Genomic DNA, 26104 nt, shown 5'->3' with positions numbered 1-26104 from the left:
CTACAAGCTAAACAAAAGAAAAATTCTTAGATTTCCATTGTTGAGTTTTACACACCAAGAAATTTAGAGCATTGGTCTAAGCTTTACAATATTTTTATTATTATTATTATTATTTATGAGCATATTAGAAGATATTGACCTTCTAATATGCAATAACGTTATTCCCCACCAGAGGGTGCTAGAGACCACGTCTCCCGCATGTGCGTTTTAGCGTCACGCACTATGGCGTCATCAGCCAAAAGAAAAAACCATAAAACAAAAGCAGTTGATTCAAAAACATTATTTTTACTGATAAGTTACCACCAAACATGTGCCCAGTTTACTCGGTCATCATTTTCACCTGTCTTATATCTGGCCTCTCACAATAAATACTTATTTACAACCATTAGGAAGGCGCAAATAAAAAGCAACAAGGACTGTCATTAGACACGCTGCCAGAGGAGTAATATACAGCGAATGAGACAGACTAGAATCAATACTGTTGCATAAAAAGCTGACAGATAGATAGATGATGGTCACTAACAGATAGTGTTGGCAGGATAAAAAAAATGGTACATCCTGTTGTCTCCCCCTCTCCTCCATTTGTAATGAAATTCTTTGTGTTTTTGTTGTGGGTCTCTGGCTGTTTTCTGTGCAACATCCTGAACGTCCCAAAAAGTGCTTCAGTTGTCTGAAAATCAAAAAGAAAGCCAGATCAATGACATTACTTCAAAGGCGCAATGATCTGAAGCAATAATTCAGAGCTTTGGTGCTATGCTTTTTTACATTGGTGAAACATTTCCATTTTCTGCTTCAGATTTTTACTCCGTTATTCACTAGTTTGACAAACTATGTAAGGCTGTATAACGTATCTCGACACAGAGATATCACCACTACGGATATTTGTTGCCTTAATATTTTCATGCCTTTTTAAGACTATTTGTAACTCTTGAACATTTTTTTTTCTGTGCATCTTATTGGGTTTTATTGAGATGAACCCAAAGTTGCTTAGAATTGTGGAGCTGAAGGAAACAAGTTCATTGTTTTTACAATATTTTACTAATCAAAATGTGAAAACTGTGGCATACATTTATATATTTCCCACCTTAGTCTGGGCTTTATAAATAAAATTCAGTCCAAACAGCTGCATTCAGAAAGTGCTCAAGAGATGAGACCAAAATTGAACGTTTAGCCTTCATAAAAAAGTGCATGTGGAGGAATACTAAAGGTCCACATCACCCTGAGTGCACCAACCTCAGAGTGAAATATGGCAGTGGTGTAATCGTGCAATAGAGAGGCTTTGCTTCAGCAGAGACAGGAATCCTAGTCAGAGCTCATGAGAAGATTGATTAAGCTAAATACCAGGCAATCCTGAAGAAAACCATTTGGAGGAATACAAATGCATGCCACTCTCCCTCGTCCAATAAATTACTATTCATGTTAATTTGGTTTTAGAGTTCTTTGTAAATTAATTAGTATTTTCTATATCCATATATTTTTGTTTGTAATTTTTAAAAACGGTTTTGTCTTCTATCTGCTTCATACTGTTGCATGTCTTTATGTTGGTCCATCATACAATCCTGAAAAATACACTTAACGTTTGTCAGAACAAAAATGGGGAAAAAAGTTATTTTCTTTTTATTTTTCACTGCAAGTTTTAATCATTAACAACAGCAATGAGTGGTGAGAGCAAATAGTTTGGTTGGACATCTTACCTCTGCACTCATATTTTAGATCTGAGAAGATGACTTGTTCCTGAGAGAAGACAAACAGTCCCAGTCTGCCTCCAGCCAGGGTGTGGTCATAAACCGCCCCTGAGTCAGCCAGAATGCCCCTGCCCTCGTACACAACAACCCTGCAACAAGAGCACAGCGCAGGTGAAAACTAGGCAGGTTTGAGTTATTCATGTGGCGAACAACTTGCCGAAACTTACGTTGTAACTAAGAACATTTATGCTTCAAATGTAAACTTTCTACATAGAGAAACTAACCACAACATGTAAGAGACTCATCAGATTAAACTCTAAACAATGACCCAAGATTTAATGTAAAATTGCTGACTAAGGAGTAACTGATTGCTTGACTGTTGAGATGTGACCAAGACTGCTCTCCTCCCACGTGGTGTTTGGTCTGACAACTCAAGAAAATAAAACTTCAGTCTAATTCTCCAACAACAAATGCAAAATGGCATTTTAGCTTGTATTTTAATGCATAACAAATGGCAAATTGCGTGTTATTTGTTGAACAAAGAAAAAAAAAGTCAGAGTCAATCTACAAGCCCAGCCAAAAAAATTGCATAATATTTCAATATGTAGTCAACTATTACAATCCCCACCAATACGGTGTGTACTGAGGCATGTCAATGATCCAATATACTTTCCTAACTGTACAACATCAAGTAGACTATATAGCAAAAGTTTCTCTTTTGTTCTGGATGCTATAGGTACTAAACATGTACTGCACATCTATAAAGAAAATAGAAAAGACTCAGAGCGCTTATTCAGAAATGTCAGTCAAAATAGGTGCCTTAAAATGAAGGAGTACAAGCTTCTTTTCAGCCTCACCTTTTTAAAGTGCCGCTTTGTACAAGTGCAATCATTCAGTACCTAGAATGCATGACAAGTGCTTATTGTTTGCTTTAAATTTGATTAAGAAGACATGGCAGGAGAAACGATTTTTCTTCTTCTAAAGCTAACAGTTTCTGTGGTTTTGATCATCTCAACATCTGCACAGAAACAACACATAGCACAGATACCTCATTTCACAAGGTTGTTTTTCATTTTGTCTTTTACGCTTTTCAAAAGTCATTAATGAGAGGAAGGGCTAAGATGAAGCAGATGTTTAAGGTTGGGGTGAACCGAGTACACCAGAAGAAGTGGATTACGCTGTTATCATAAAAATAACTCCTAGAGATGGATGATATTTCCAAGGCTAAGCACAGTAAAAATCTAGAGCTGAATGTGCCAAATCTAAAAACTCTGCTGTCCTGTTAAGAATTTCCTATAGCTACAAGCTGGAGAATCTATTCAATTTAGCAAGGTTTCCAGATAAGTAAGTCACACATGGCAGCTTGGTTTTTATTATAAGTGCTGGAGGGCTGAAGGTCTGTTTCACTGAAAAATCAATAACCCATAATAACCTTTACTGTACCTGATGAACCCAGTCTTGGGTCGGTGTATAAGGTGCATGCGATACGCTGTGTAGTCCTTCCAGCCAATTTTATTGGGGTCATGCCACAATGTTCTGACCTGAAACAGACACAACTTTTGTTCTCAAAAGTTTGTTTTTAAAACTTAAGGTAGAGGCAATCTCTTTAGTCACAAGTAGAATATTAATTCTTGGTTTTCCCAAGAAAGCCCTACTTTTTTTTTAATGACCTTATTTCAAAACTATGATTTATCCAAGTAAATTTTTAGGTATTCTCCCATTGAGAATTTTCTAGAAAATCTGGAGAGTCTTTTGGAAGACTCTCCAAAAGACACCAGATTTACTGATGTCTTTCGATAGAGAGGAGCATTGGGTTTACTTCAACAACCCCCAGATAATATTGCTCTTCATCTCATCTCTTAGAGTGAGGCCAGCCTCTGTAGGGAGGAAGCTCAGCACAGCTGCTTTTGTTTGGGATCTTGTTGTGATCTAGTCATGATCCAAATCTCGTGATCATAAGTGATGGTCGGAACTTAGATGGACCGTTAAGCCGAGAGCTTTTTTTCTTTTTGGCTCAGCTCAATCTTCAGAATACCAGATTGCTTCCAAATTACAGCAGATGAGACTCCGGACAATGTAGCGCTCCATTCTACTATCACTGAAGAACCAAGATACTTGAACGTCTTGTTTGACAGGAATTGGACCTTTTTTATTTTTTTAGTTATTTTTTTAATTTAAAGGTTTGTTCAAAATGTTATATTTTACCTGGTGTCTTGTGTTTCCAGTGTGCCACAGAGCGTTACGCAGGTACTCCCCTGGTCCTGTGCTGGAATGGACCAGTTTTATTGACAATCCTGATGTGGCGAAAGCTTTGGAGGGCCTTTGCTCCCAGTAACCCTGAGACACCTGCATGCAAAGAAGGAATGATAATAAACTGACAAGTAAAGGCTGATTAACAATATGTTTGTGAGAGAGGGTGGTTGATTAAAAAAAAAAAGAAAAAAAGATGAGCATAAAGTCTTTTCTAATGTTAACCCTGACATTTTTTTTCTGCCAATGAAAGCTGTAATATAAAAAGAAATAGAAGGTTAATACTGAATTAAAGGGGTAATTGTGAAGATAATTTTAAGAGTGGTTTTTGATTTAAGGCTTCATGGTGCAGTTGATGAAATATTTATGCGACGTCAGTAGTGTCCGTGAAAGGTTTCTTTGTTGAAATCCACATACAAGCCTCACCTGTTTCCACATGACAACGTAGAACCGACGAGTGGACTGATAAGCGAACACAATCCCTGCATAATCGTCATCACGGTTGGTATTCACATAAAATGTCACACTGAAGTCCACAGCGCTGAACTTGTCATACCCTATTCAAATGTAGACATATTAGCTTTCTTGCTAAACCATATCACGACTATTGTTTGTTTTCATAACTCACCTAAAGCAATTCCAGGGTCAGAGTTGGCTTTCTGCAGCAGCTCTGTCCCTTGACTGCGAATCACCCACAAAGGGTCAGACTGCGTGGTGCCTTTGGGGTCCAGTAATACGCCCTGAAACTTCCTGAAGTCTGTCGCCCCAATATCCTGGTTGAGAGGACAGGGATCCAGTGCATCTGGAATACTGTCGTTGTCAAAGTCGTCAAAGCATGCGTCTCCACTGCCGTCACCTGAGAGTCAGTGCGCAGGGAGAAAAGGAAGAACTGACTCATAAAGTTATGTAGTTTGGAACTTGAACCAAACTGCCCAGGGCACCATCTTGTGAGGGCGTCAAGATTACCTGGAAAAAAGCCTGGAATTTGACAGATGCTCCCATAATGAGTTTTCTATTGATTATTTTCTTATCAGTCAGTCCCAGTGTAAGAACTTTAAGATAACAGTGGCTGTTAGCATATGATTTCTATATATTTCACAGCTTTTTAAAGTGATCTGGACTGTACAAGTATTTACTAAAAGGTAGTTTGGGATTTATGAAGACTTTATTGAATTTATTTTCAATTATTTTTGGCATCAGGAAATACCTACTAAATGCTTAAGGTGATTATTCACACACCCTGATTATTCACACCCCTGACAGACATACTCAAAAGATAATAAAGCAATGTAAAATGAGTGTTAACTTTCAAAAACTAAAACAACTCTTTTGTTATGATTTATATTTTACAAAAAAATGCATGAACTCTTCTTAATGTTCAGTGGAAAATCTTTATTGACATTGGAACAGCCAAGCAATTCCTAGAATCACTGACCATTTCTTGCATATTTCCACTGGTATTTTAAGAATTTATCTGGTGATGAGCTTCAAGTCTTTGAGGTTGGAAAGCGTTATTGCTAATGAAAACACCATCCAGGTATAAAAACAGGCACCCCAACATTATTTTTTCCTTTTCTATCTTTAATTTCTCATTGTGATAATGTTTTTAATGTTATTTCAGTTATTCGGTGTGATTCTACATATCACCGCTAGGAGCGCATGTCGCATTCGTGGAGTAGAGAAGGTGAAGGACACAGAAGAAGAATAAACCGTTTAGATGCTAAACGAAGCTCAACCTGTGTCACATCACAGGTCAGTAAAATATATTTCAATGCATATGTATTTAGCTATCTTTAAGAGTTGAAGAGGTAATTAAATCGAGTGTCAACTGGTGAGTCGCGTAACGTTGCAGTTTGCGATTCGTATTGTGTGGAAAATGGGACATATTTCTGGAGGCTATTTAGTGCTAATGCTGGCCGACTTTGTAGCTTAGCAAAACACACTTATTGTGTTTTGCACATTCTGAGACGGTTCTCACACAAAGGACATTATTTTGGTCCCTTTATCTGTATAATTGACATTTCCTTATGGGTTATTGCAAGAACCAGAGAAACAGTATTGTTCAGTGAGTGAGTAATGGCTGCCTATATGTGAAGCTTGGTAAAGAGACACAATATTAAATTAGCATTATACTGCAGTCCCACTTTGTTGTATCTGAAGCAATTCAATAGTTAAATGTTGCTAGCCCTAGCACTGTCATTGAAATCAAGCTAACATTAACATTGTCACATTTTGTGTAATGGTAAATTAAATGGCTCTTAAAACTGTGGAAAAACAAACCATCGGAGTCCAGTTGATCTCTATTGGGAACCAGTCTGCAGTTGTCCCGGTCATCGGGGATCCCGTCATTGTCATCGTCATGGTCGCAAACATCTCCCTTTCCATCCTTGTCATGGTCGGCCTGGTTGCTGTTGGCAATGTAGGGACAGTTGTCCAGAGAGTTTTGGTGTCCATCTTCATCGATGTCCTCGTTGTTGTCGCACAAGTCCCCCACCAGGTCACTGTCAGAGTCAATCTACAAGCCCAGCCAAAGTTTTTACAAAGTGGTTGTATTCATTTACAACACTGGGATATTTGTGTGTGTGTGTGTGTGTGTGTGTGTGCGCGTGTGTGTGTGTGTGTGTGTGTGTGTGTGTGTGTGTTGGTAGGAACCTGCAGTGGGTTGTGTAGAAGAGGACAGTTGTCGCACTGATCTCCAACACCATCCAGATCAGTGTCCCTCTGGTCAGTGTTGTATACAGAAGGACAGTTGTCACGCTCATTCAGTTTCTCTATAGGAAAATTAGGGGAACAGTAAAAAGACAAATTTAGATTTATTACACCCCAGTTTTATTTCTTCCCCTCAGTTCATCTTATAAGGTAAGATGCTGAAACAGCACCATTGCTTCATTATCTTGTTTTTAGCTCGTCTTATTTGACAATAGATTTATACTCACATTTGTGGCTATAAATGTATTTTGTACAATGTATGTTCACCAACAACCATGGTCCAGCAACAAATCCTAAGCGATGTCGAACTATAACGCACTGAGTGAATGGGGAAGTTTGCGTGTTGTGGCGGAAAATTGAAGCACGTCAAAATGCATCAACACAACGAAGCTAATACGACATAAAAACAATGAAATACTTGACGGAGTTTGGCTATATCGAGGTTCACTGCAGTAAAAAAGACATATGGAGGATCAGATAGCAGGTAAAGCAGCGCACAGCTACAAACACTCACTCATTAGCATGAGCTAAACAAATAACCCGCAAAACTATTTAAGTCTTCGAGCTGCAATGTAAGACGCTGGTTCTGCTCTCGCTGTTGAACCGCTCCTACGCGCTACAGGTACTAATATTGTGACTCTCACACCGAACCTCTGTTTAAAGATGCAGCATCTAACCTAAAAAAATACATTTTACATACGTATTAAAACTTTAGCTGTCCTAACATGAGACAGATAATCTCTAAAAAAATAATCGATCTCCTCCCTGTTCTGCATCATTACTCCGCTCAGTCAGAAACAGCCACTCAGAACTAGCAGTAATCAGCTAGCCGCCATGCTATCAGGAAGTTTTCATTCAGTAACTCAGGATTGTTTATTGTAATGGAACCTGTATTTGCCTTTGAATGTTAAGTTTTATACTTGAATTTTTTTGGCAATGTTGAGAGGTTTTATTTTGTCTCTTTGCATTATTTAGCCTCTTCAGAGCCTTCATATGTTATCAGTCTGTTAAAGATAGTATTACCGATAGCAGTACAATTTGCACAATGCCTGTTTTGTTTTTTTCTTGGAAAAAGTTATTAAAAACAAGTTTTTGTCTAAATTAAGGTGAATTCATGGTTCCTTTTTCCACATAATGTAACCGGTAGTGTTTATGATAAAAAAATAAAATAATTATGTGATTGGTATCGGTGATCGGCCCTCATGGGTGATCGGTATCGGCAGGAAAAAACCTGATAGGCACACATCTCTAATTTTAATGTTTATCATTTTGATTTTGTTAAATGCTTCAAGCAGACTGTTTATTTTTTACATATAGCAGGTCATAGTTTTTTCTCCCAGTTAAGCTGAATTGAGTTGTGAAGCATTACATCACCAACATTCATTTGACATGTTATCCTTGTCCCTTTTATTTATCATTTATGGAAAGCTTTCCATAAACAAATGTTGTTATTCACACCCTAATAGGTTTTTTAAACTTGAATGTCTTTCAGTTGGAATTGAAATATACCCTTTCTTATCAGTGAAATTGTTTATAGTCTGCTGAATCTAATCATTCACTCCCAGTCACACTGTCCCCATGAATCAATCACTCAGACAGTTTTCCAGCTTTAAAAGTTGCTCCCTCCCAAAATGTAGAAGTTTGGACTTTCATTACAAAAAGTCAGAAGGCAGCTTGACGGTTAGTTGAAAGTTTCTGCAGGTTTAAAGCCACTTTATAGCTTTTACCATCTCCATCGATGTCGATGCTGCAGGCATCTCCTTCTCCGTTGCCATCGGTGTCTGTCTGCTTCGGGTTGCTGTCAAACGGACAGTTATCGCAGGAATCCCCGACCCCGTCCCCATCAGAGTCAAACTGCCGAGGGTTGTACGTCAGCGGGCAATTGTCCTTTGCCAAAAAAACACATTCAGATGCTTATACTTGCACAACAACTCCCGACGCTTTGAATTTATGATGCTGTAAAACTGAGCACAGGTGTAGAAAAACACAGGAAGGAAAAAAAAGATGCAAAATAAAAACAGAAGAAGGCAGAGCATGTAAAATGTAACGTAACCAAGAAAATACAAAAACAAAACAAAAAAAAGTTGAAACTTAATCCCGACCTCAACATGTGGTATTAGCTGACATTTTGATCCAGTTTTTGGGACAATACTGCCGATTGCTCTAGTTGTTTGGTAATCCAAACATGCCAAGTAAGTCCACCACATTCAAGAAATTGGCACCTAATTTATAATATCTTGTTATAAATAATATCAATAAACAATAAAGACTCAGGAAAACAGATTTGAAACTTTTCTGTAAAATGTAATAGAAAAATGCAACAGTGGGAGTAGTGTTATTTGCTGGAATTACACATAGGCTTATCATATCAAGTGCAATGAAATAATATATTTTCTTCAAAAGGACATTTGGCCACTTAAATTTATGATCTAAAACGGTACTTGTTCTTATTTCATGGGACATTTAATTGTTTAATTGTGCATTTAATTATTGAATTCCATATTTAGTTATTGATTGATGTTTTTAATAAGTTCATAATACATTTAATTAATTATTGGTGTTTTCAATATTTTTGATACATTTAATTAATTAATACAAGACAAGTGTCTTTCATTTTATAGTTATTTAATTTTGTCACCCCCAGCACTCCATAGAAGTAGACCGTAGCTTGCCAAAAAGTCTTCAAAACTCCTCTAACATTTCTTCACAGGACCTACAGCAGAAGTTTTATGGTTTGGAGACACTTTGGTGCAGCAGAATCTTTTCACCTTATCATCATAGAATCAACCATAATTTCCACTGTACCACAGGAAAATGTACAACCATCTGTATAAAATAAAAAGAGGCCTATACTGTGACAATGAACAAAAACATACTCGAAAACCCACCAAAGGTTGCATAAAAACTAAGAAATGGAAAGTCTTGAGTCAAAGCCCAGACCTTTATGCTACTGAGATGCTTTGTGCTGATTTGAAACAGGCTGTACATACAGGAAACCCCTCAAACATCTCAAAGCTGAAACTGAGGAGTGGGGGCAACTTTTTCTGACTTCAAAGATATTAAAGTGTGTGAACAAAACTGAATATTTGAGGGGTGTCAAAAATGCTTTTACGCCTATAAACACCTAGAAAAAAACATACATTTTTCACATAATCTGCCTGTCACAAACAGCGCTAGATCTTTGTAAATTGGGTGCTTTTTGCTCTGGGTAGAATTTTTTTAGATAAACCTAAATATGGGTGAATTTTTTCCTATGCACACTGTCTTAATTAAATTAAAGTAAACTATGTCAGCACAGTGAGGCGAAATTTACTTGGCAATGCAATCAAGCCCTGAATGAAAGCAGTTTGCTTGGGAAGCTGCCAAACGGTCTCACCCTCTCATCTAGGATGTTGTCATTGTCATCATCAGGATCACAGGCGTCCCCATGTCCATCCTTGTCAAAGTCTTCTTGTCCAGAATTTGGCAGCACGGGGCAGTTATCCTGCAGCCAATCAGAACACATCCAGTGATTAAAAAGCATAATTGTAGGAGTATTTTTATTTATTTTTAGGTGGTTCTCTCACCTGTTCACAGTGATATGTGGCATTCTGCTTGCAGGGTAGACTCTCATTGGGCCAACCGTCCAGATCAGAGTCCTCACCACACACAGAGCCATCGCCAGCAAAGCCAACAGCACACGAGCATTTAAACAAGACCTCTGATGCCAGGCCCAGGTACATGCAGTCAGCAAACTGGTGGCAAGTGTGTGTGTTTTCTTTGCAAGGGTTATATGGTTCACACACCTAGAATTGAGAGTCCAAAAATCTTTGTTGTGTATTTGTTCTGGCTAAAGGGGAAAAAAGTACGGTAGACTTTAAAATCCCACTTACCTGCCTGGTTCTCTTGGCTTCCTGCAATCCAAGGCCGTACAGCTGGTTGCCTTTGTACCGAGGAGGACAAGGAAGGCAGTAGAATCCAGGATCCGTGTTCACGCATTTTGTAAAACACACCTCAGCCACTTCACACTGCAGACACAGAGGTAAAGACATCATACTCTTGGAACTTTTTCCACTTTTTGTGTCATTCCAATTATAAACTTCAGTGTATTTGATCAGAATTTCATTTGATAGTCACCAAAAGTAGTGTATCATTGAATGACTAATGTAAACTGAAAGGTAAATGACATGGTTTTTGAAAAGTTTTTAGAAATAAAAAGAACTGAGAGACATTTTTAAAACTAGTGATCAAGCTGATTTGTGTCACAGTGAGAGTCAAAATGTCTTTAGAGCCCCTAATTAGAGATGAAAGTTGTTTAAGCAAAAACCTTTACCCACCAATCATTTCTTAATATTGACGGTCCATATACAACTTCCACATTAAAATAGGTTAAAATCAAGATGGCTGCAGTTTTAAATTCAACATAGCATGCTTTTATTATGCCAACGTAAGACTCGTGGGTGTCCAGCTACTGTGATTCTCCTTTGTAGAATAATCCACAGAAAATAATTGAGCTCTTTCTCAGTGTCGAACATTTGATTTTTTTCGCTACACCATCAGCTGTCATCCAACTCAGCTGACCGGCCCTCAGCTGTCATCAAACATTCCTTCTCTCTCTCCCATCTGGGGAGCCTTTCACAATAAAACATTTTACATTTCATAACTCCAATTTTCACGCTTACACTACTTCCCCCAACAAAAGAACAACTAAAGAAGCGTCCCCGCTTCAAAACATAGCAAATAAAATGAGGTGATTTAGTACAAGAAAACAGCCATTTTCATAAACTAGAATTATAGAATTATACTTTTACAGGAATGAACTTTTAACACAGGAAACAAGGAAGAGAAAAATAAATAAATGACAATGCGACTTCAAAAACCATTCTGAACAGGGCATCAGAGTAACCAAAAGTCATAACTTAACAGTGAAGAAGGGAAAAAAAAAACAAGTAAAATAACTCTTCAGAAGTCAGGGCTATACCTGTCTGGAGGACGAATGGGACGACCGAACCTAGTTTGTTGTTTCACCTAGTGTGTAGGCTGTGGGGAACACCATGGCGACAAATGTAGTCCTCAAACAAACACTTGGCTACAGTAACGGCTTTCTGGTCAGGAAGTGCATATAGGTTAATGTACTTCGTGAAATAGTCCATTACAACAAGCATCTGTTTCCATAACAATTCAGTGAAATCCATCGCTATTTTTTCAAATGGTTTTGAGACAACAACATGTTTCAAAGGGGCCTGCTGACGGGGCCTTTGCGGCCGCCGTGCCTCGCACACCATACATTCTAAACACCACTCAGTTATATCCCGAGACATGTAAGGCCAGTAGCACCTAGCTTGAGCACACTGTAAAGTCTTTACTGCATCAAAATGTCCAGCAAGAGAATGACCATGTAGTAATGTAATGACCATTTCTGCACAACAGGATCGCCATGGGGATGCCGAACCTGCCGACAAAGAAGAGAGTTACTAACGATTAGTTTTGGAAACTCCCTCCAAAAGTGTCTGTGCTCCGCAGAGCATAGACAAAAAAATTTAATGTTCGACACTGAGAAACACCGCTGCCACCAGTGTAAGACTCGTGGGTGTCCAGCTACTGTGATTCTCCTTTGTAGAATAATCCATAGAAAATAATTGAGCTCTTTCTCGGTGTCGAACATTAAATTTTTTTCCGCTACACCATCAGCTGTCATCCAACTCAGCTGACCGGCCCTCAGCTGTCATCAAATGTTCCCTCTCTCTCTCCCATCCGGGGAACCTTTCACAATAAAACATTTTACATTTCATAACTCCAATTTTCACGCTTACACCAACAGGGAAAAAATAGAAAAGATAACTATTAAAAAAGTTTCAATACCCCTGGAAATTAGATCTTTCAGAAAACTGTTGCCAAGGTCTCAAATTTTAATAAGCTTGTCAGAGCTACGTCCACAGTCGTTGCTATGAAAGATGCAAATGTCAAGGCCCTTTAAATAATCAGAATCCTCCAACCTTGTTCTTACAGAGAATGTGCTCTGAAAAAGGAGAAGAAGAAAAAAATGCGCGCAGTGCCAGAGAATGCAGTGAGAGCTGCAGAAATATATAATATGATAAAGATTTTAGTAAACTGTTAAGTTCGGTCTAAGCTGCAGTGGGAAAGATCATGTTTACATTAAGAGTTGAGATTTTTAAGATAACTAACTGTTGTCTTAGCAGAATGATGACTTGAGTTTGTTTTGCAGCCAGTAGCACAGAGAAGCTCACTGTTAAGTGTTTTTCAATACACTTGACAGTTTAAAGAAAATTACTTCATCATGGCATCAACCTTGTGCTTCCGGAATAGTACTTTGAAATAAAGATGATCCATGGAAAAGACTGTGAAACTTGAAGAAATATATATTTTAGAAAAGATTATAGCAAACTAACATGCTCAATGTTAATCTTTGGGAGAAAGTAAGTATCCACGGCAAAAGAGTTCAGACTTTCTTCAAGATACCTCCAACTTTGAGCATAGGGTTTGGGCTTGTGTTGCAGCCAGTAGCAAAAGAGAGAGTGTGGGGTACCTCAAAATGCACTTGAAGACTAAAGAAAGTGTTTTGGCTGTTAGTGACTCCTGACTGGAACCCCTGTGGATCTGCAGACTGTATTCCACCAAAGAGCAAAGACCCCAAATTAGGCCAAAAACTCTTTAGGGGATATTAGAGAGGGCTGACCAAATATTTTCCTCAGATCAGTTACTTTTCTAAATCTAAGTAGAACCAGTGAAAGCTAATTAAATTAATTCTAGTCTTTTGTCTACAGTGATCCCTCGTTTTTCGTGGGGGTTGCGTTCCGAAAACAACCCGCGATAAGTGAAATCCGCAAAGTAGTTACCTTTATTTTTTTACAACTATTACAGAGCATAATTAAATACTCTACATTGAAACCAAAAAACAAAACCTGTTTTCAGGTCAGCGGATGTGCATGTGCATCAATCACAGCATTAATGTCATCAGCAGTCATGTCATTAACCTCCAAGCTTCTTTGCGAGATTCACAGCTGTATCTACGGCAGAGCCTCCGGCCACAGATTTTTTTTCAGCAGGCATTCAAAGTTTCAGTTTCTATCTCCTGAATGGCCAATTTGTATTATGTATATTTTAGCCAATCAGCACGCAGAACACAATGCACTGTAAAAAAATAAAAACTACACACACAAAAAAAATCCACGAAGCAGCAAGACCGCGAAAGGTGAACCGCATTATAGTGAGGGTTCACTGTACCTCATTTTCGTCTTCACAGTGTGTGCCATTCCCCTTCAGACCAACAGGACAATCTCCACATTCCCAAGCTCCGTCACTCATTGATGTGCATTTCACCCCAGAAAAACATGGATTTGAATGCAAACACAGATCTAAAAGAGATTTAAGCAAAGGAAGGATAGCGTTAGTGGAACCTAATATATTCTAGGATTTTAATTATTTTGTCATCTCTGCCTCTTTAGTGGCATAAAAGCAGAACAAACACCTCAGGATTTTATTTAAACCAGTATTATTTAAAATATGTTTCCCAAAATAAAAAGTTACCCATTAATTTTGAGGTTTAGTCTGCTTGAGAAATAATATTTGCCTTCACAGTAAAAATAATGTATTTATTTATTTGTTTTAAGGACAACCCATTGGGATGTATCATCTCATTTTCAAGGGGGTCCTTACAAAACATAAAAATATACTGCTCGAGGTTTGATTTACCAACAGGGCATGGCTGTTTGTTACATGCTTCGTAGTCTGTAGTTTCCCCAGCACAAGGTTTCCCGCCGTTCTGAGGGGCGGGGTTCAAACACTCCCGCCGGCGGCTTATAAGGCCTCCACCACAGGAACTCGAGCATTGCGACCACTCACTCCAGGCTGTCCAACCTCCTGCGACTACAAACACAGAAACGGAAAATACATAATTTAATTGTAATCCAGGCCTGTATTGAAATCATGTGTGTGTGCTCACCAGGGCAGACTGTGTTGTTGCATGGTTTTGTCTCTCTAGCGTTTCCCTTGCAGCCCTTGGACCCCTTCGATGGTGGAGGATTGTTGCACATACGGACCCGTGTGATGTTGCCTTCACCACATGTGGTTGTGCATGCAGACCAAGGAGACCAAAGGCCCCAGTTCCCATCTGTGCGTCCTAGACATGAAACAATTATACAAATTTAGATTGTAAGAACACTGAAATAATTAATCACTTAACTCACTTTGATCTGATGTGTCTCGGTCAACTTCAGCACATTTAACAAGAAAATTGACCACCAACTTTTATAAAGGTTTCATGCTCTATTTGAATCAAGAAAGAAGTGGTTCTGAAGAAGAGATTTAAACAACTCCAAAGGCTCAGTCACCGTATTGTCTGTATATGGATTGTGAAATATCTAAGATATCTACCGGTCTCTCAGAAAGCCACTAAGTGTCGGATCTAGATGGAGTGTTTATGTCAAAGACCATCCAAAATGAGAAAACAAAGAGGGCTCATATTTTATTGTAACCAGTAGAACTGCTGGACTCTGAACTGCATTATGTTGATAATGGAGACATGCTTGATTTGGCTGGACATCCATCTTCTGTCATCAGTGGGGATCGAAGTGCAAATAAGTCAGAGGCAAAATCAGATAACCCATTAACCCATGACGTTTTCAAGCTGTTCCTTGGGAATTTCAAAACATTCCTCTCAATCCACTTCTCCACTGGCATGGCTTTTAAATGGTTCTTTCCCAGATTTGTTTTGGTTTAAAGATTCTATGCGGTTCCTCCCCATTTTTTGGAACCATCTCATAGGTGGTATGGCCATGACATGTATTGTACTCAAGTACAAAAAGGACGTACCCAAAGACATCCTGAAAAAAATCTATAACCACTTCAACTCGCTACTTGGGATGTTGAGGGTGTGAGAGAGTGAGGATGGAGCACCTACTCCTATCTCAAAGGCTTAACCCAGCCACCCTACAGAGGAAGTTCCTTTTAGTCACTTTTATCCAGGATCTCACACTTTAAGTCATGATACATGTCTTATGATCATCGGTGAGGATTGGAAAGATCTATAGCAAGTATCATTGCTATTTCTGCTGTCTTTCATCTAATAAATATTACATTTGTTAGTCTACTATCAAGATTTTACCCTAGAACTGCTGGAGGAATGCAGGATGTCCGAAAGTAATAACACCTTAGGGGGCAACACCACTAAATAAACAGCATTGTAAGATCAGCAGAGACCAACCAGAGGGTAGCATCAGGTCCAAGATCTCTTGTGAATACAAGCGAGTCATGAAAAATGAGTTGATTTGGACAGATGTCTAATCTTCCCACCAGAAAACATACAAACAGAATTTAGGACAGATGTTGCGGTGCAGTCCCAAGCAACCAAGAAGGTCCAAACAAGTGAGCTTACTCTCCCTCAGGAAATCAGTGCAAATGCGGTGAACAAACTTAACCGGTGCAAATACGAGGATTTGGCTGCAAAGTGCAGTCAAGCTGGCTGGATCAAATCCCTCCACGTCAGCTATCCAGCTGCTGAGAGCAGTTGCTGTGACTGGGGCAATGCTTCAGAGGGCAAATAAAGACCTGGCAGGCAGGGAATGCTGAGAAGGAAAGTTCCTGATGTTTGTTCAAAAGGACGGATAGTACATGAGGCATAAAATCCACATAGGGTCAGCTTACAACAGCGGTGGGGATAGACTCTGAGTAAGCGACTGTCCGGGAGTAGTACTGGATTGGGGCAAAAAAAAAAGTCTCCAGCTGTGAGTGAAACTTGTAGGCAAAGAGAGATTTCTTTTTTGTAGAATAGTTATGAAGGCTGATGTCCTTACCTTTGCGGTCGCACTTCATCAGTGAGCAGCTGCGGGTTTGAAGCGAGGGCCCGGCACAGCCGTTGATGCCGTTGCAGGATCGACCTCGTTGCTGCCCTCCACGTCCGCAGGTGACGGAGCAGTGGGTCCACTCAGACCACGGGGACCAGCCGTCTTCATCTTCTTCACAGAGAGAAATCTGCGGTTAAATATTTTTTTCACACCAATGGATCCTTGGCAGAAATGATTGAGTCTAATGCCACTCACCGAGACACACAAGGCAGCATTTTCCATCCACGAAGGATGGACTGATGCAGGAGACAGGGGGGCACAGCACCTGCTTACACACCACTTTTCCATCCTGGAATGTGATAAATTTAAATTGGGCGAAAACGGATCATGTTATTCGATCCAGATGTTTCGATTCACGCCAGAGGAATGAAATGCTGTCAGGAATAAGCCTGTCTTCTCCCTGAACGCATTCTTGACTTAAACTAATGATATTTTCTAAAGAGAAACAGACTCAGGGAAGCGGATGAAGCAATAGGAAAACAAAGACTGGGTCTCGTTGAGATAAATGTAACCACACTGGACACATTTAAAACTTCCCCACTGAGCAAAAGTTGAGTTATGTTACGACTTTCCAGATAAAATGCTTCTTTCCTTCTTTTTTAAGATTGAGACTTGGAGATCGGTATCTCTCGTGTCGAAATGTAGGTGAACTGTTAAAAGCAGGGGAAAAGAGCTTGAAACCTTATTTGTTTTAAATAATTTCATGCAGCTTGAGTTAAACATCAAAACTGATGAAAAATATATTTTTTTGGTTTGACTCTTGCTTTCTCTTCTGCTTCTGACAGATCCTTCATCCCACCAGAGGCTTGTGTTTCACATTTCAGGTTGTCATGACTCCACATTTGCTCAGCACTGACCTGGCAAGCACAGGAGGTGCAGCTGTCAACCTCCCAGACATCCCCCTGCTCGTACACTCGTCCATCCTGCATGCACCACACCTCCCCGTCCCTGTCCCTGTCCAGGTAGTTGTCCTCCTCGTCTCCGTCGACTGTGCTGCTGTCGTTACTCAGCTCAGTCAAGGATATTCGCATCCCCTCATTTTCTTTTGACTGACGGGACAAAAAAAATGAAATCCAAGAAATGCTAAGAGAGGAAAATAAGATCAAGGTGTTACAAGATATGTCCTAGAGTGTTGAATTGGCAAATGGTCTGCCTTGTGGAAATGCTATAAGTCATAATTTTATGATTAGAAGAGAATGTTTTATCCTTTATTTTCCCTTTGAACTACTATGAAGTTCACCATAAATTATAGTCAGTCAATCTTCTGAAAGATGAGTTGCTCTTAGGTTAAAGGCTCTTTATTAACATAAGGAACTTTTTATATAATCTTTTAAAGAGTACAGAAATATACATTTTTCTGTTTTGTTTTTTTGCTTGTATTTCCAGTCTTTGTCCCAAACCACATCATAAAAATCATCTTGTGCAATCTATTTAAGGTTTACAAGTACAGACAAAAGTAAATATCTACTCTAAAGTATACTAAACTACATTTTTGGATCACTTAATGATCCCTTGATCCATTTTTCACTTCATTCACTTAATTACCAGATATAAAAAAAAAAAACATTTGAAGTTGAACTGCAAGAATAGCTGAGAACGAAGCAATCATCATGGTTAACCATGTTAATATATGTGTATTTAATAATTATTAAAATGCATAATTATTAAAATAACATAAATGCAAAGATAAGTATTGGCATTTTTTAAGTTGGTAATTCTAGAACATTTTAAAGCAAGTTGTTCTGGAGTACTTTTCCTAAAAGAGAAGCACCAAACTCTTTATTTTGATATTGTAGAAAAAAGTTACATTTTATTGAATAGTTTAACTTAATAAAGGACATTTTTATAATTTGCACAAAAAAAAACATAACAAATTTTTTAGGTGGCTAAATACAAAACCATGCGAAACGTTTCTGCTTTGTAAATTATTTTATAATCCAGGTCCTTTCCCTGACATTTCATAAGCATGTGCTACTTCATGTTGCTCTGTAGTCCCACCAAAATAAATTAAAGTGTGTGGTAGTAACATACAAGATGTAAAACGTTTCACGGGGTACGAATACTTTTGCAAAGCATCATGTGAAGAGCAGAGGACCAAAAATAGATCCCTGAAGAATCTAATATGTAAAAGAGGGACATTGCTCTACCTGAACAGGAAAACTAACAATTCTAATTTAAACTGATAAAATAGTGCAACATAAAAAGATTTCAGCAGTTGTTCAGCAGAGCATCTAGTTGTGTGCATCTTACTACTCTCTCTAGATCTTCCAGCAGGTTGTTGGTCACGATCCGCAGACCGTGGATCTCGGTGATCAAATCCAGCAGCTCATCGCAAGGATGGTGACACATTTCCATCGACCCATTGTACACCTTCGCACCATCTACACCTGTAAAACAGCATCTCCTGGTGATACAAAAGAACTGGAAAAGCTGGACTGGTGCTCGTATTTAAATGCAGCTGGGAGTGTGTATGTGTGCGTGCGTGCGTGTGTGTGTGGTCTACCTGCACACACAGCCACTGCACACAGGGGAATTAAAAGCCAAGGGAAGTCTCTGAGAGGCCACATTCCTGTTCACAAACGAATCATACTTGTAGTCGCCACAGAAAACGAGATGCATGCATCACTTCAGACAGCTCGCGTGTCTGCTGCCCGCCAGAAAAAATAAAAACACACCCATGTATATCAAAGAGGAAATGAACCTTGCATACCTGTGTATCCCTTGCAGCTCTGCCTTTTTTCCACAATTGAGTATCGCAGATGGTAGGCTCGTCCCAGCCGGAGCTCCACAGGGGCTGTGATGGAATGTCTGTCTCCTTCCCTTTTTCCTTAAATCCTGATCTCCTTATGTCCTTCTCACCTTGAGATCCACACCTTGAAGAACATCAGCAAAAACTGGTTCAGTAATTTCTCGCTGTAGCATCCGGACGGCTGAAACCTGAGTGCAGAACATGTGGACAGCTCTGTAGAAACTTTCTGCAGAAACTACCGTGGTTATGCATTTGTTTTAGTGTGTGTGCGTGTCTGCGTGTGTGTGTATGTGTGTGAGGCACGAGCAGGGGTCGTATATTACTCGTCTGTCTGGCACAGAACTGAGCTGCATATCTCCCAGAAATCTCAGAGAAACCCAGCTGGATGGAGGGAGCTGCGTCTGTTGAGCTCTGAATGCAGGTTTCCCAGACACATCATTTACACTCCTCACTCCCCAAACTGCGACTCAAGCCATTCAAAGTTATGCACACACACACACACTTGCACACGCAAACGCATAGAGAGAAGCTGATTGGCTTCAAAAATTTTCCCATATTTTTAGACCGAGAAAACTGGCATCAACAGAAATCATTTGCAAAAACCAAAATGTGTGATGTTGGTATTTTATTGCGTGTGTTCTTGTGTGCGTGTGTGTGTGTGTGTGTTTCTGCAGTGTGCCTTGGATCGTTAGGGAAAGACAACCAAGCTGAAGGAATTCAGAAACATCTTTCCCTGGGATCTCTCTCACGCTCTGCGTTTGGTCCTCTCCCTGCTGAGTCAAAAAGGCATCATCATCATCCAGAGTCAGATTTTCCATCGTAGACTCCACTTGTGGAATAATGAGCCTCACAGATGTGCCCATACTATCACACACACACGGTAATTTCCAGCAAAATCCTCTCCTCCCAGGTACCTAGAAACATCTCAATACAGGACGTCCAGCAACCGATAACATGTTTCTTCTTGGAGCCGTCTCAACAGACGAGGCTCAGAAAGCAGGTGCTGTCTGTGCTCTGGAATAGCGGAAAGAAAAAAGCCCGTAAAGTAAGAAGATCTGAGGGGACATCAAAGGTAAAGACTTGGGCAAGATTGCTTGGCAAAGCCTACCATCAAATTTTTGGACTGACAAATGGCATGAGAGGCACAGGCTGTTCTGAGTTTTGTTTGTTTGAAACGGCAAAGCCAAACGGAGGAAACATGGAAATGAATGAAGAGTGTAGAGGTTAACTTGAAAATTTCAAAATTCAGATTCAGATTTCTCTATTCGCTTCAGTCATTTTTTATCTTTCCATACACATGTCAAAAAAAAAAGACAAAAGCACAATGCTGAAAAAAAACAAAAAAAAACACATGCAAACACTTGAGCATCTCCTGTACAAATTAAGATTATTTTAGTCAGAGGCATAATGATAATATTTTTGAAGCTTTCAATCTTTCATTATAAACTTAAGACAGAAAATAAAGTAAAATTTGCCGTTTGTGGATTTTGTTCACTCGGGTTATTCTGTGAGTTTATGTGTGTATCTGATGTTGGGATCAAAACAGAAACTCCACCTTGCACCTCTTGAGAAAGTCCACTGTGTATTTCTGTAATTATCCAGCTGGAAACTTTTTTTTTTTCTGTGTTCGTGCAGATGTGTGATGTTTGCTCCAAGCTGCAACAGCTGACAAAAGCACAATTCATTCATACGTAACAGCTGGTGAGAAGAGATGTTTTTTTTTAAACTTGAACTTCTCAGAATATGTGTTTTCATATAGATTATATCTAGATTTTCCTTTTCCGTTTTACAATTTTGTTTTTAAATTGCGCTAAGACTTTTTAGATGTTGTGCCTTACATAACCATTAGGTTTTTCTCATGATTTATATTTGTTTAATGGGAAGGAACACCAGTCTGTATGATCTGTCAAAATTTCCGTCACTTTTTCTTGAACTTGGCATCTTCATTACATAATTAACTGGGAAAATGTGGAGACCCACTGAGTCTTGGCGCCATCAGCCAGGACTGTCTCAAATTTACCCTCCTAATTTATCACTTATTTGGAGTACTGATCCTTTCAGCCAATCACTGTTTTGTTTTGGTTGTTCTTTGGCCCAATAAAATAGCTGTGGGATGTTGTCTGCAAACTTTGCATCAACAAGAGCCTCATATCTACCACAGTATTGCTAAGAAGTGCTATTATAGTATGACTTCAGTTAATAATATACCCCAGCAGAATGTCACTTGGAGTTACTGTAGTTTTAGCGGGGACAATAATGCATCATATTTTGTAACGGTCCACTGCATTAAATGCAAGCTAGAGCAAAAATAAATGGTTAAAAAAAAAAATCAGTAGACGTTTTTCAGAAAATAATGTGAAATTAAATTACATTATGTGTGAGATTTAAGCATTTTGTGATTACTTATCTTCATAAATCAGCAAAAACAACTGAAAAAAAATACAAAACCCAAATACTGAAAAACTGAAAAAATACAAGTAATAGTTAAATTGCATAGGGACAAAGTGGAAGAACGAAGTAATAAAATTAAGTAACGGGAATTAACCTCGACTTTTTTTGTAACTTTTGTAACTATTGTTTCCCCAGTTTCTCTAACCATTTTTGTCTCCTTAAAATATTGCCCTGTACACTTTGTTGCTTGTATTGGATACAGTTCCTCCTGATTTAAAGTTAATTTTGCAGCAGGAGAAACGTCTCACTTTCACACTTCTGTAAATTCAATCCAACACCACAAGGCAACCAGACTCTCCATGCTGTTCCATGTTTAGATTAGATTAACTTTTTCTCAATAAATAGTGTTTTGCTGGAAAATGTAATTGTCTTTTAGAAAGCAACATGCCAGTTTTAATCTATTTGGTTATGAATATTGATCACATATACGTGAAATCTTCTTTATGAATAGAACTGTTAAATAAAAGGCGCAATTAAAGCTTCAGATAAAGTTAATTTTACTGAGAGGGAGTAGGACCTATCTGATAGACAAAAAAATATATATATTTGGTACTGACAAGAAGCCAGAATTATAGATGTGATCACAAATTGTCTACCAGTTAAAATTTGTGGCTGCATTTTGTACGAGTTGTAAGCAGGACTAACTAATTACAAATTGAAGCCTTCAAGTTTCCTCAGGGAGAAAAGTGTCGACACATGAGATCCTCTTAATGCTTAACGGCATGATTTCATTTTAGTTGCCTTTAAAATTCAGATAATTCAGTGTCATAAATTTCCTGATGTCAGCCAGGCAGTCAAGGAAAGGCAAGGCCGAGTCGGTTAATAGTTGGTGTGCCTCAGAGGAAAATAAACCTGGTAGTCGTCTGCATAAAAGAGAGAGAAAATGCACCGAGTAGCAGGAGGCACACAGGAATCCAACAAGGCACATTATTGACTCTTGAATGACTCCAAGAGTTTCCAAACTTACCCTGTTTTTCTCGACTTTAAATTTATAATGAAACAAAAATGAAACAAGTTTCGACCACGATCTTTTACTTTCAGGCTTTTGGATTTAAATCCCTTTGCTTTTGACAGCAGCAGAAATTTGGAGAACAAGAGGTGCCCAGACTTGCGCATTCCGCTGTCATCCTGCTAAAGCAATAAGAGGACTTCTCATGGGACTCGGTCAGAGTCGGATAATCCACGTACTTAAGAAAAAGTAGAACTAAAGCAATTGCCTCATTTCTCTAAAAACAACGGAAAGGGCTTTTCCACCATACGCCTAAGCTGCCTTTGCGAGCAGAAACACTTATCCTTCAATTGCCACATAGCTATAAACTTGTAGTGGTTGGAGAATTGAATGAGCTTAAAGTAAATTGCTGTTCGCATATAACGGCACACAATGGAGCAAGAAGGGATGAGGTTGGCAGCAGTAGTGCCAGAAGAAAGTGCTGCCCTTTAGTCATGTACACAGACAGACAGACAGACAGGCAGGCAGGCAGGCAGGCAGGCAGGCAGGGCTCATCTCAGTTTATCTCAGTTACAGTGGGTTACTGGGTCAGTAGAACAGGAGAGGGCATTAATCCAGTTATCAGATCATCCCAATATATTGAGGATTAGCTTTCTATGTTGCTGCTGGGTTCTGTAGTCCTGAATGGTGCATTCTGGGACTTCTTGTATTCATTTGCTGTAGTTTTTCAGCTTTTTGACCTACAAGGGTCTGGACTGTCACTAGTTAAAGTGTGTAAACACCGGTAATAAGCCAATTAAACCAGGGCACAGTGACAACACAGTCGTCTCATTAAACCTTTTTTTTTAACCACTGTTTATATTTTATGTCAGTTTATTGGATTATGCTTTCGGCAATGACTGATAGGGATATTTGACTAATACAAATCATCCTTTGGGACCCCGTGCTGTACCTATACTGGTATATCTTTTTTAATGAAATTAAAGACATTAAGGTTAAAATTTAGTCGTTATCAGTTTGCATAATTGTTTTTTAAAGAAGCTTAAATACTATCTGTATTTATGGATAAACAATTGGGTAATATTTTCACAAATGCAGTGGAATGCAAAAATATTAACAACTTTAACCATTTTTAAATTTTGTCAAGGTATAAACAAATTTTAACGTATCTTATTGAAATTACATATTTTAACACTGCAGATTTCAGGGCATGTTTGTAAAGTGAAAGGAAGATAGTTTCTCATATTTTTGCAAATGGCATGAAAAGATTTTATTTGGGGGAAGTAGACTAAAGAATGATGAACATGCCACACTTTTCAGACTTTTATTTGTAAAAAAAAAAAAAAAAAAAGGCAATCATGTATTAAAATCCAGATAAAATACATTGACGTTTCTGATTGTAACCTACAAAATATGAAAAGTTGAAGGAGTATTCACAGATTTACAAGCACAGATGTTTTCCAGTAGTATCGGTTTAAGAAAACAAAACAAAAGTGCAAAACACTCAGTTTATTACCACAACCTTTGCTCAGTTTTATGCATATAGCTGGCCACTGTCGGAGTCAGAATTCCCACCTGACGGGAGAAATTCCAATGGATTTTTACGACTTGGAGCATGGAAATTTTGACTCCTGAGTACAAAAACTATGTACCATATTTCCTCAAACACCAGTGAATCTGAACTTAGCTGATAACTATGTAATAAAAGCAGATCTTTAACAGAACATATATTTTACAGTGATCCTAAAATTTGTGCTTTCCATATTTGTTTGACTTGAATCTGAGCTAAAGATTAGCGGATGATGAAGAGGCCTTCAAACCCCAAAGATTTGGAAATCTGCACCAGAGATAAATTGTGAACATTCGTAAAGCTTGTAAGTAATACTTTGAAGGGTTTGATTGGTGCAATGCCAATAAAGAGTTTTTTTTTTCACATTTTTAAAAATATTGTGCGTATTAATAATGCCCAGCATCCCATTTTGAAAAAAAAAGTTAACATAGACATATATCTTTATTTATTTGCTCCTTTTACTTTTTTTTTATTATCTTTTGCGAGATATCAGTCTAATTTCTGTAAAGTTGTGTTTTAGTTGGATCCAAAGGCAGGTGTGACAGGAGGCAGGAGGTGAACAGAAGAGTTTTTAATAACAAACAAGAAGTAAAACTTGCAAAGGGAGTCCCAGAATAACAATATGTGGAATGCCGGCAGGAAGCAGGCAAGAAAAAGGAACCAGCTATACTGTATATACACGGAAAAAAAGAGTGGAGGGTGACATTTGATGCAGGTGAGGAAATCGGGTTATTGGGAACAGCTGTGAACGGGAACAAAATGACAGGCTAAGGGAGGGTGAATACTAAACAGAGGTGGAAAAGAATAACACTGATAAGGAGAACAAAATCCAAAAGTACAAATAACAAAGCAAAAGCATAAACTAAATAAAGGAATTGATATAACTCTTTAAAAGAGAGAGGACCTGGAGAGGAATAATAGAAAAACACAGACATAAACTACAACCAAAACTCACCCAAGGATCATAAATATGCCCTGTATAATTTAAATCTAAATCAACCAAAGATGCAAATGATTTTGGATTTAACTGTAAATGTTGGCAGGGTGTTTTTTGTTTTGTTTTTTTTTTTAATTGAAAGATCAACCTGTGATTTTTTTTTTTTTTCCACTATAGAGTGATAGGCACCACCTTGCTTGTCCGTGCCCTCTACGGTAGAATTAAACATTTACGCCCAGGACTAAACATTAAACGCTTCTTATATCAAAGACCCCGCCTTATAATTGGTCTAGGCAGCTCAGACATCAAAGCTTGTCTTTGAGAGTATGGCAGACTTTTTTTTTTTTTTTTTTAATGAAAGAGTCATATTCCCATGGACCCCTGGTGGTGGGAAGCGACCCCTTCGACCCCGTTGGTGTTCGGCTGGTTCGGCGCGGATGTGTGTGATACGGGGTGAGAGAGGTGACACCGCGGTCTGACACTGCATAACTGAGAGAAACAGGCCCAGCTCAGGGCTTTGGCCAGCTCAATTAGCGTGACATACTTTCCTCCGGGCTGCTGGACACAGCGGATTATGCCCTCTAACTTCTGCCGCGCGCTCTTTCCAGAAGGTGCGACATTAACCAGACGCGCGATTTTCCTTAAGAGCCCCTTCAAGAGCCAACACTACAGCGACCCGAGCCACGGTGGGACATGACTGTGGACGGGGGTGTGGAGGGGTTTATTCCCCAGAAGGAGATCGTTTATAACGGCCTGTTGCCTTACTGTGACCGCTTGGACCGGGAGGCCGCGGAGCTGCTGGCGGAGATCAAAGCCAACCTGAGCAGAGCGGTTCTCCTCAGGGAGCTGTGGCCCGGAGTCGCCTTCTGGTCCAGGAAACTCTTCTCGTAAGTGTCCATGCAAAGATGGCTTGTTTTGGAGAACTAAAACCATAATTAGTAACCGGCAATTCTTTACAACGT

At 39.0% G+C, this 26104-nt stretch overlaps 2 protein-coding genes and 1 long non-coding RNA gene across 8 annotated transcripts in view; 2 read left to right on the top strand and 1 right to left on the bottom strand.

Moving 5' to 3' along the window:
- Positions 1–265: 265 nt before the first annotated feature.
- LOC103481557 (thrombospondin-2-like) lies at positions 266–19706 on the bottom strand. 3 transcript variants are annotated; one of them, XM_008437099.3, is made up of 22 exons: positions 19559–19706; positions 19197–19359; positions 18990–19055; positions 18737–18873; positions 17344–17535; positions 16682–16775; positions 16436–16597; positions 14587–14763; positions 14337–14510; positions 13869–13999; positions 10517–10651; positions 10211–10429; positions 10021–10128; positions 8372–8531; positions 6588–6706; positions 6216–6450; positions 4564–4791; positions 4362–4492; positions 3891–4031; positions 3129–3226; positions 1695–1834; positions 266–670 (listed from the first exon to the last, which is right to left on the bottom strand). In XM_008437099.3, the coding sequence occupies exons 3-22, from the start codon at positions 19051–19053 to the stop codon at positions 663–665; spliced, it is 2853 nt and encodes a 950-aa protein (XP_008435321.2). In that variant the 5' UTR covers positions 19054–19055; positions 19197–19359; positions 19559–19706; the 3' UTR covers positions 266–662. The 3 variants fall into 3 exon arrangements, with proteins under 3 accessions (XP_008435321.2, XP_008435320.2, XP_008435322.2); XM_008437098.3 differs by lacking the exon at positions 19559–19706 and having other exon boundaries at positions 19197–19536; XM_008437100.3 differs by lacking the exon at positions 19559–19706 and having other exon boundaries at positions 16436–16594; positions 19197–19536.
- On the top strand, positions 5605–18885 carry LOC103481556 (uncharacterized). Of its 4 annotated transcripts, none has more exons than XR_001777604.2 (4): positions 5605–5687; positions 10245–10360; positions 17272–17448; positions 18749–18885. It is a non-coding gene; the product is annotated as an uncharacterized LOC103481556 (long non-coding RNA). The 4 variants fall into 4 exon arrangements; XR_014085072.1 differs by lacking the exon at positions 18749–18885 and adding an exon at positions 10550–10665 and having other exon boundaries at positions 17272–17606; XR_014085073.1 differs by lacking the exon at positions 18749–18885 and adding an exon at positions 10480–10665 and having other exon boundaries at positions 17272–17606.
- A 5803-nt stretch (positions 19707–25509) lies between the features above and the next one.
- psme4b (proteasome activator subunit 4b) overlaps positions 25510–26104 on the top strand; it is a 48657-nt gene continuing 48062 nt past the window's right edge. The window contains exon 1 of the mRNA XM_008437097.3: positions 25510–26029. Coding sequence (XP_008435319.1) covers positions 25836–26029 — 194 coding nt within the window. The 5' untranslated portion in view covers positions 25510–25835. The remainder of the gene's footprint in view (positions 26030–26104) is intronic.

The sequence above is a fragment of the Poecilia reticulata genome, chromosome 19, assembly GCF_904066995.2.
Source record: "Poecilia reticulata chromosome 19, P_reticulata-male-v2, whole genome shotgun sequence".
Classification (NCBI taxonomy): domain Eukaryota; kingdom Metazoa; phylum Chordata; class Actinopteri; order Cyprinodontiformes; family Poeciliidae; genus Poecilia; species Poecilia reticulata.
Note: the sequence above shows the minus strand (reverse complement) of the source record. Positions and strands in the feature narration are given on the sequence as shown.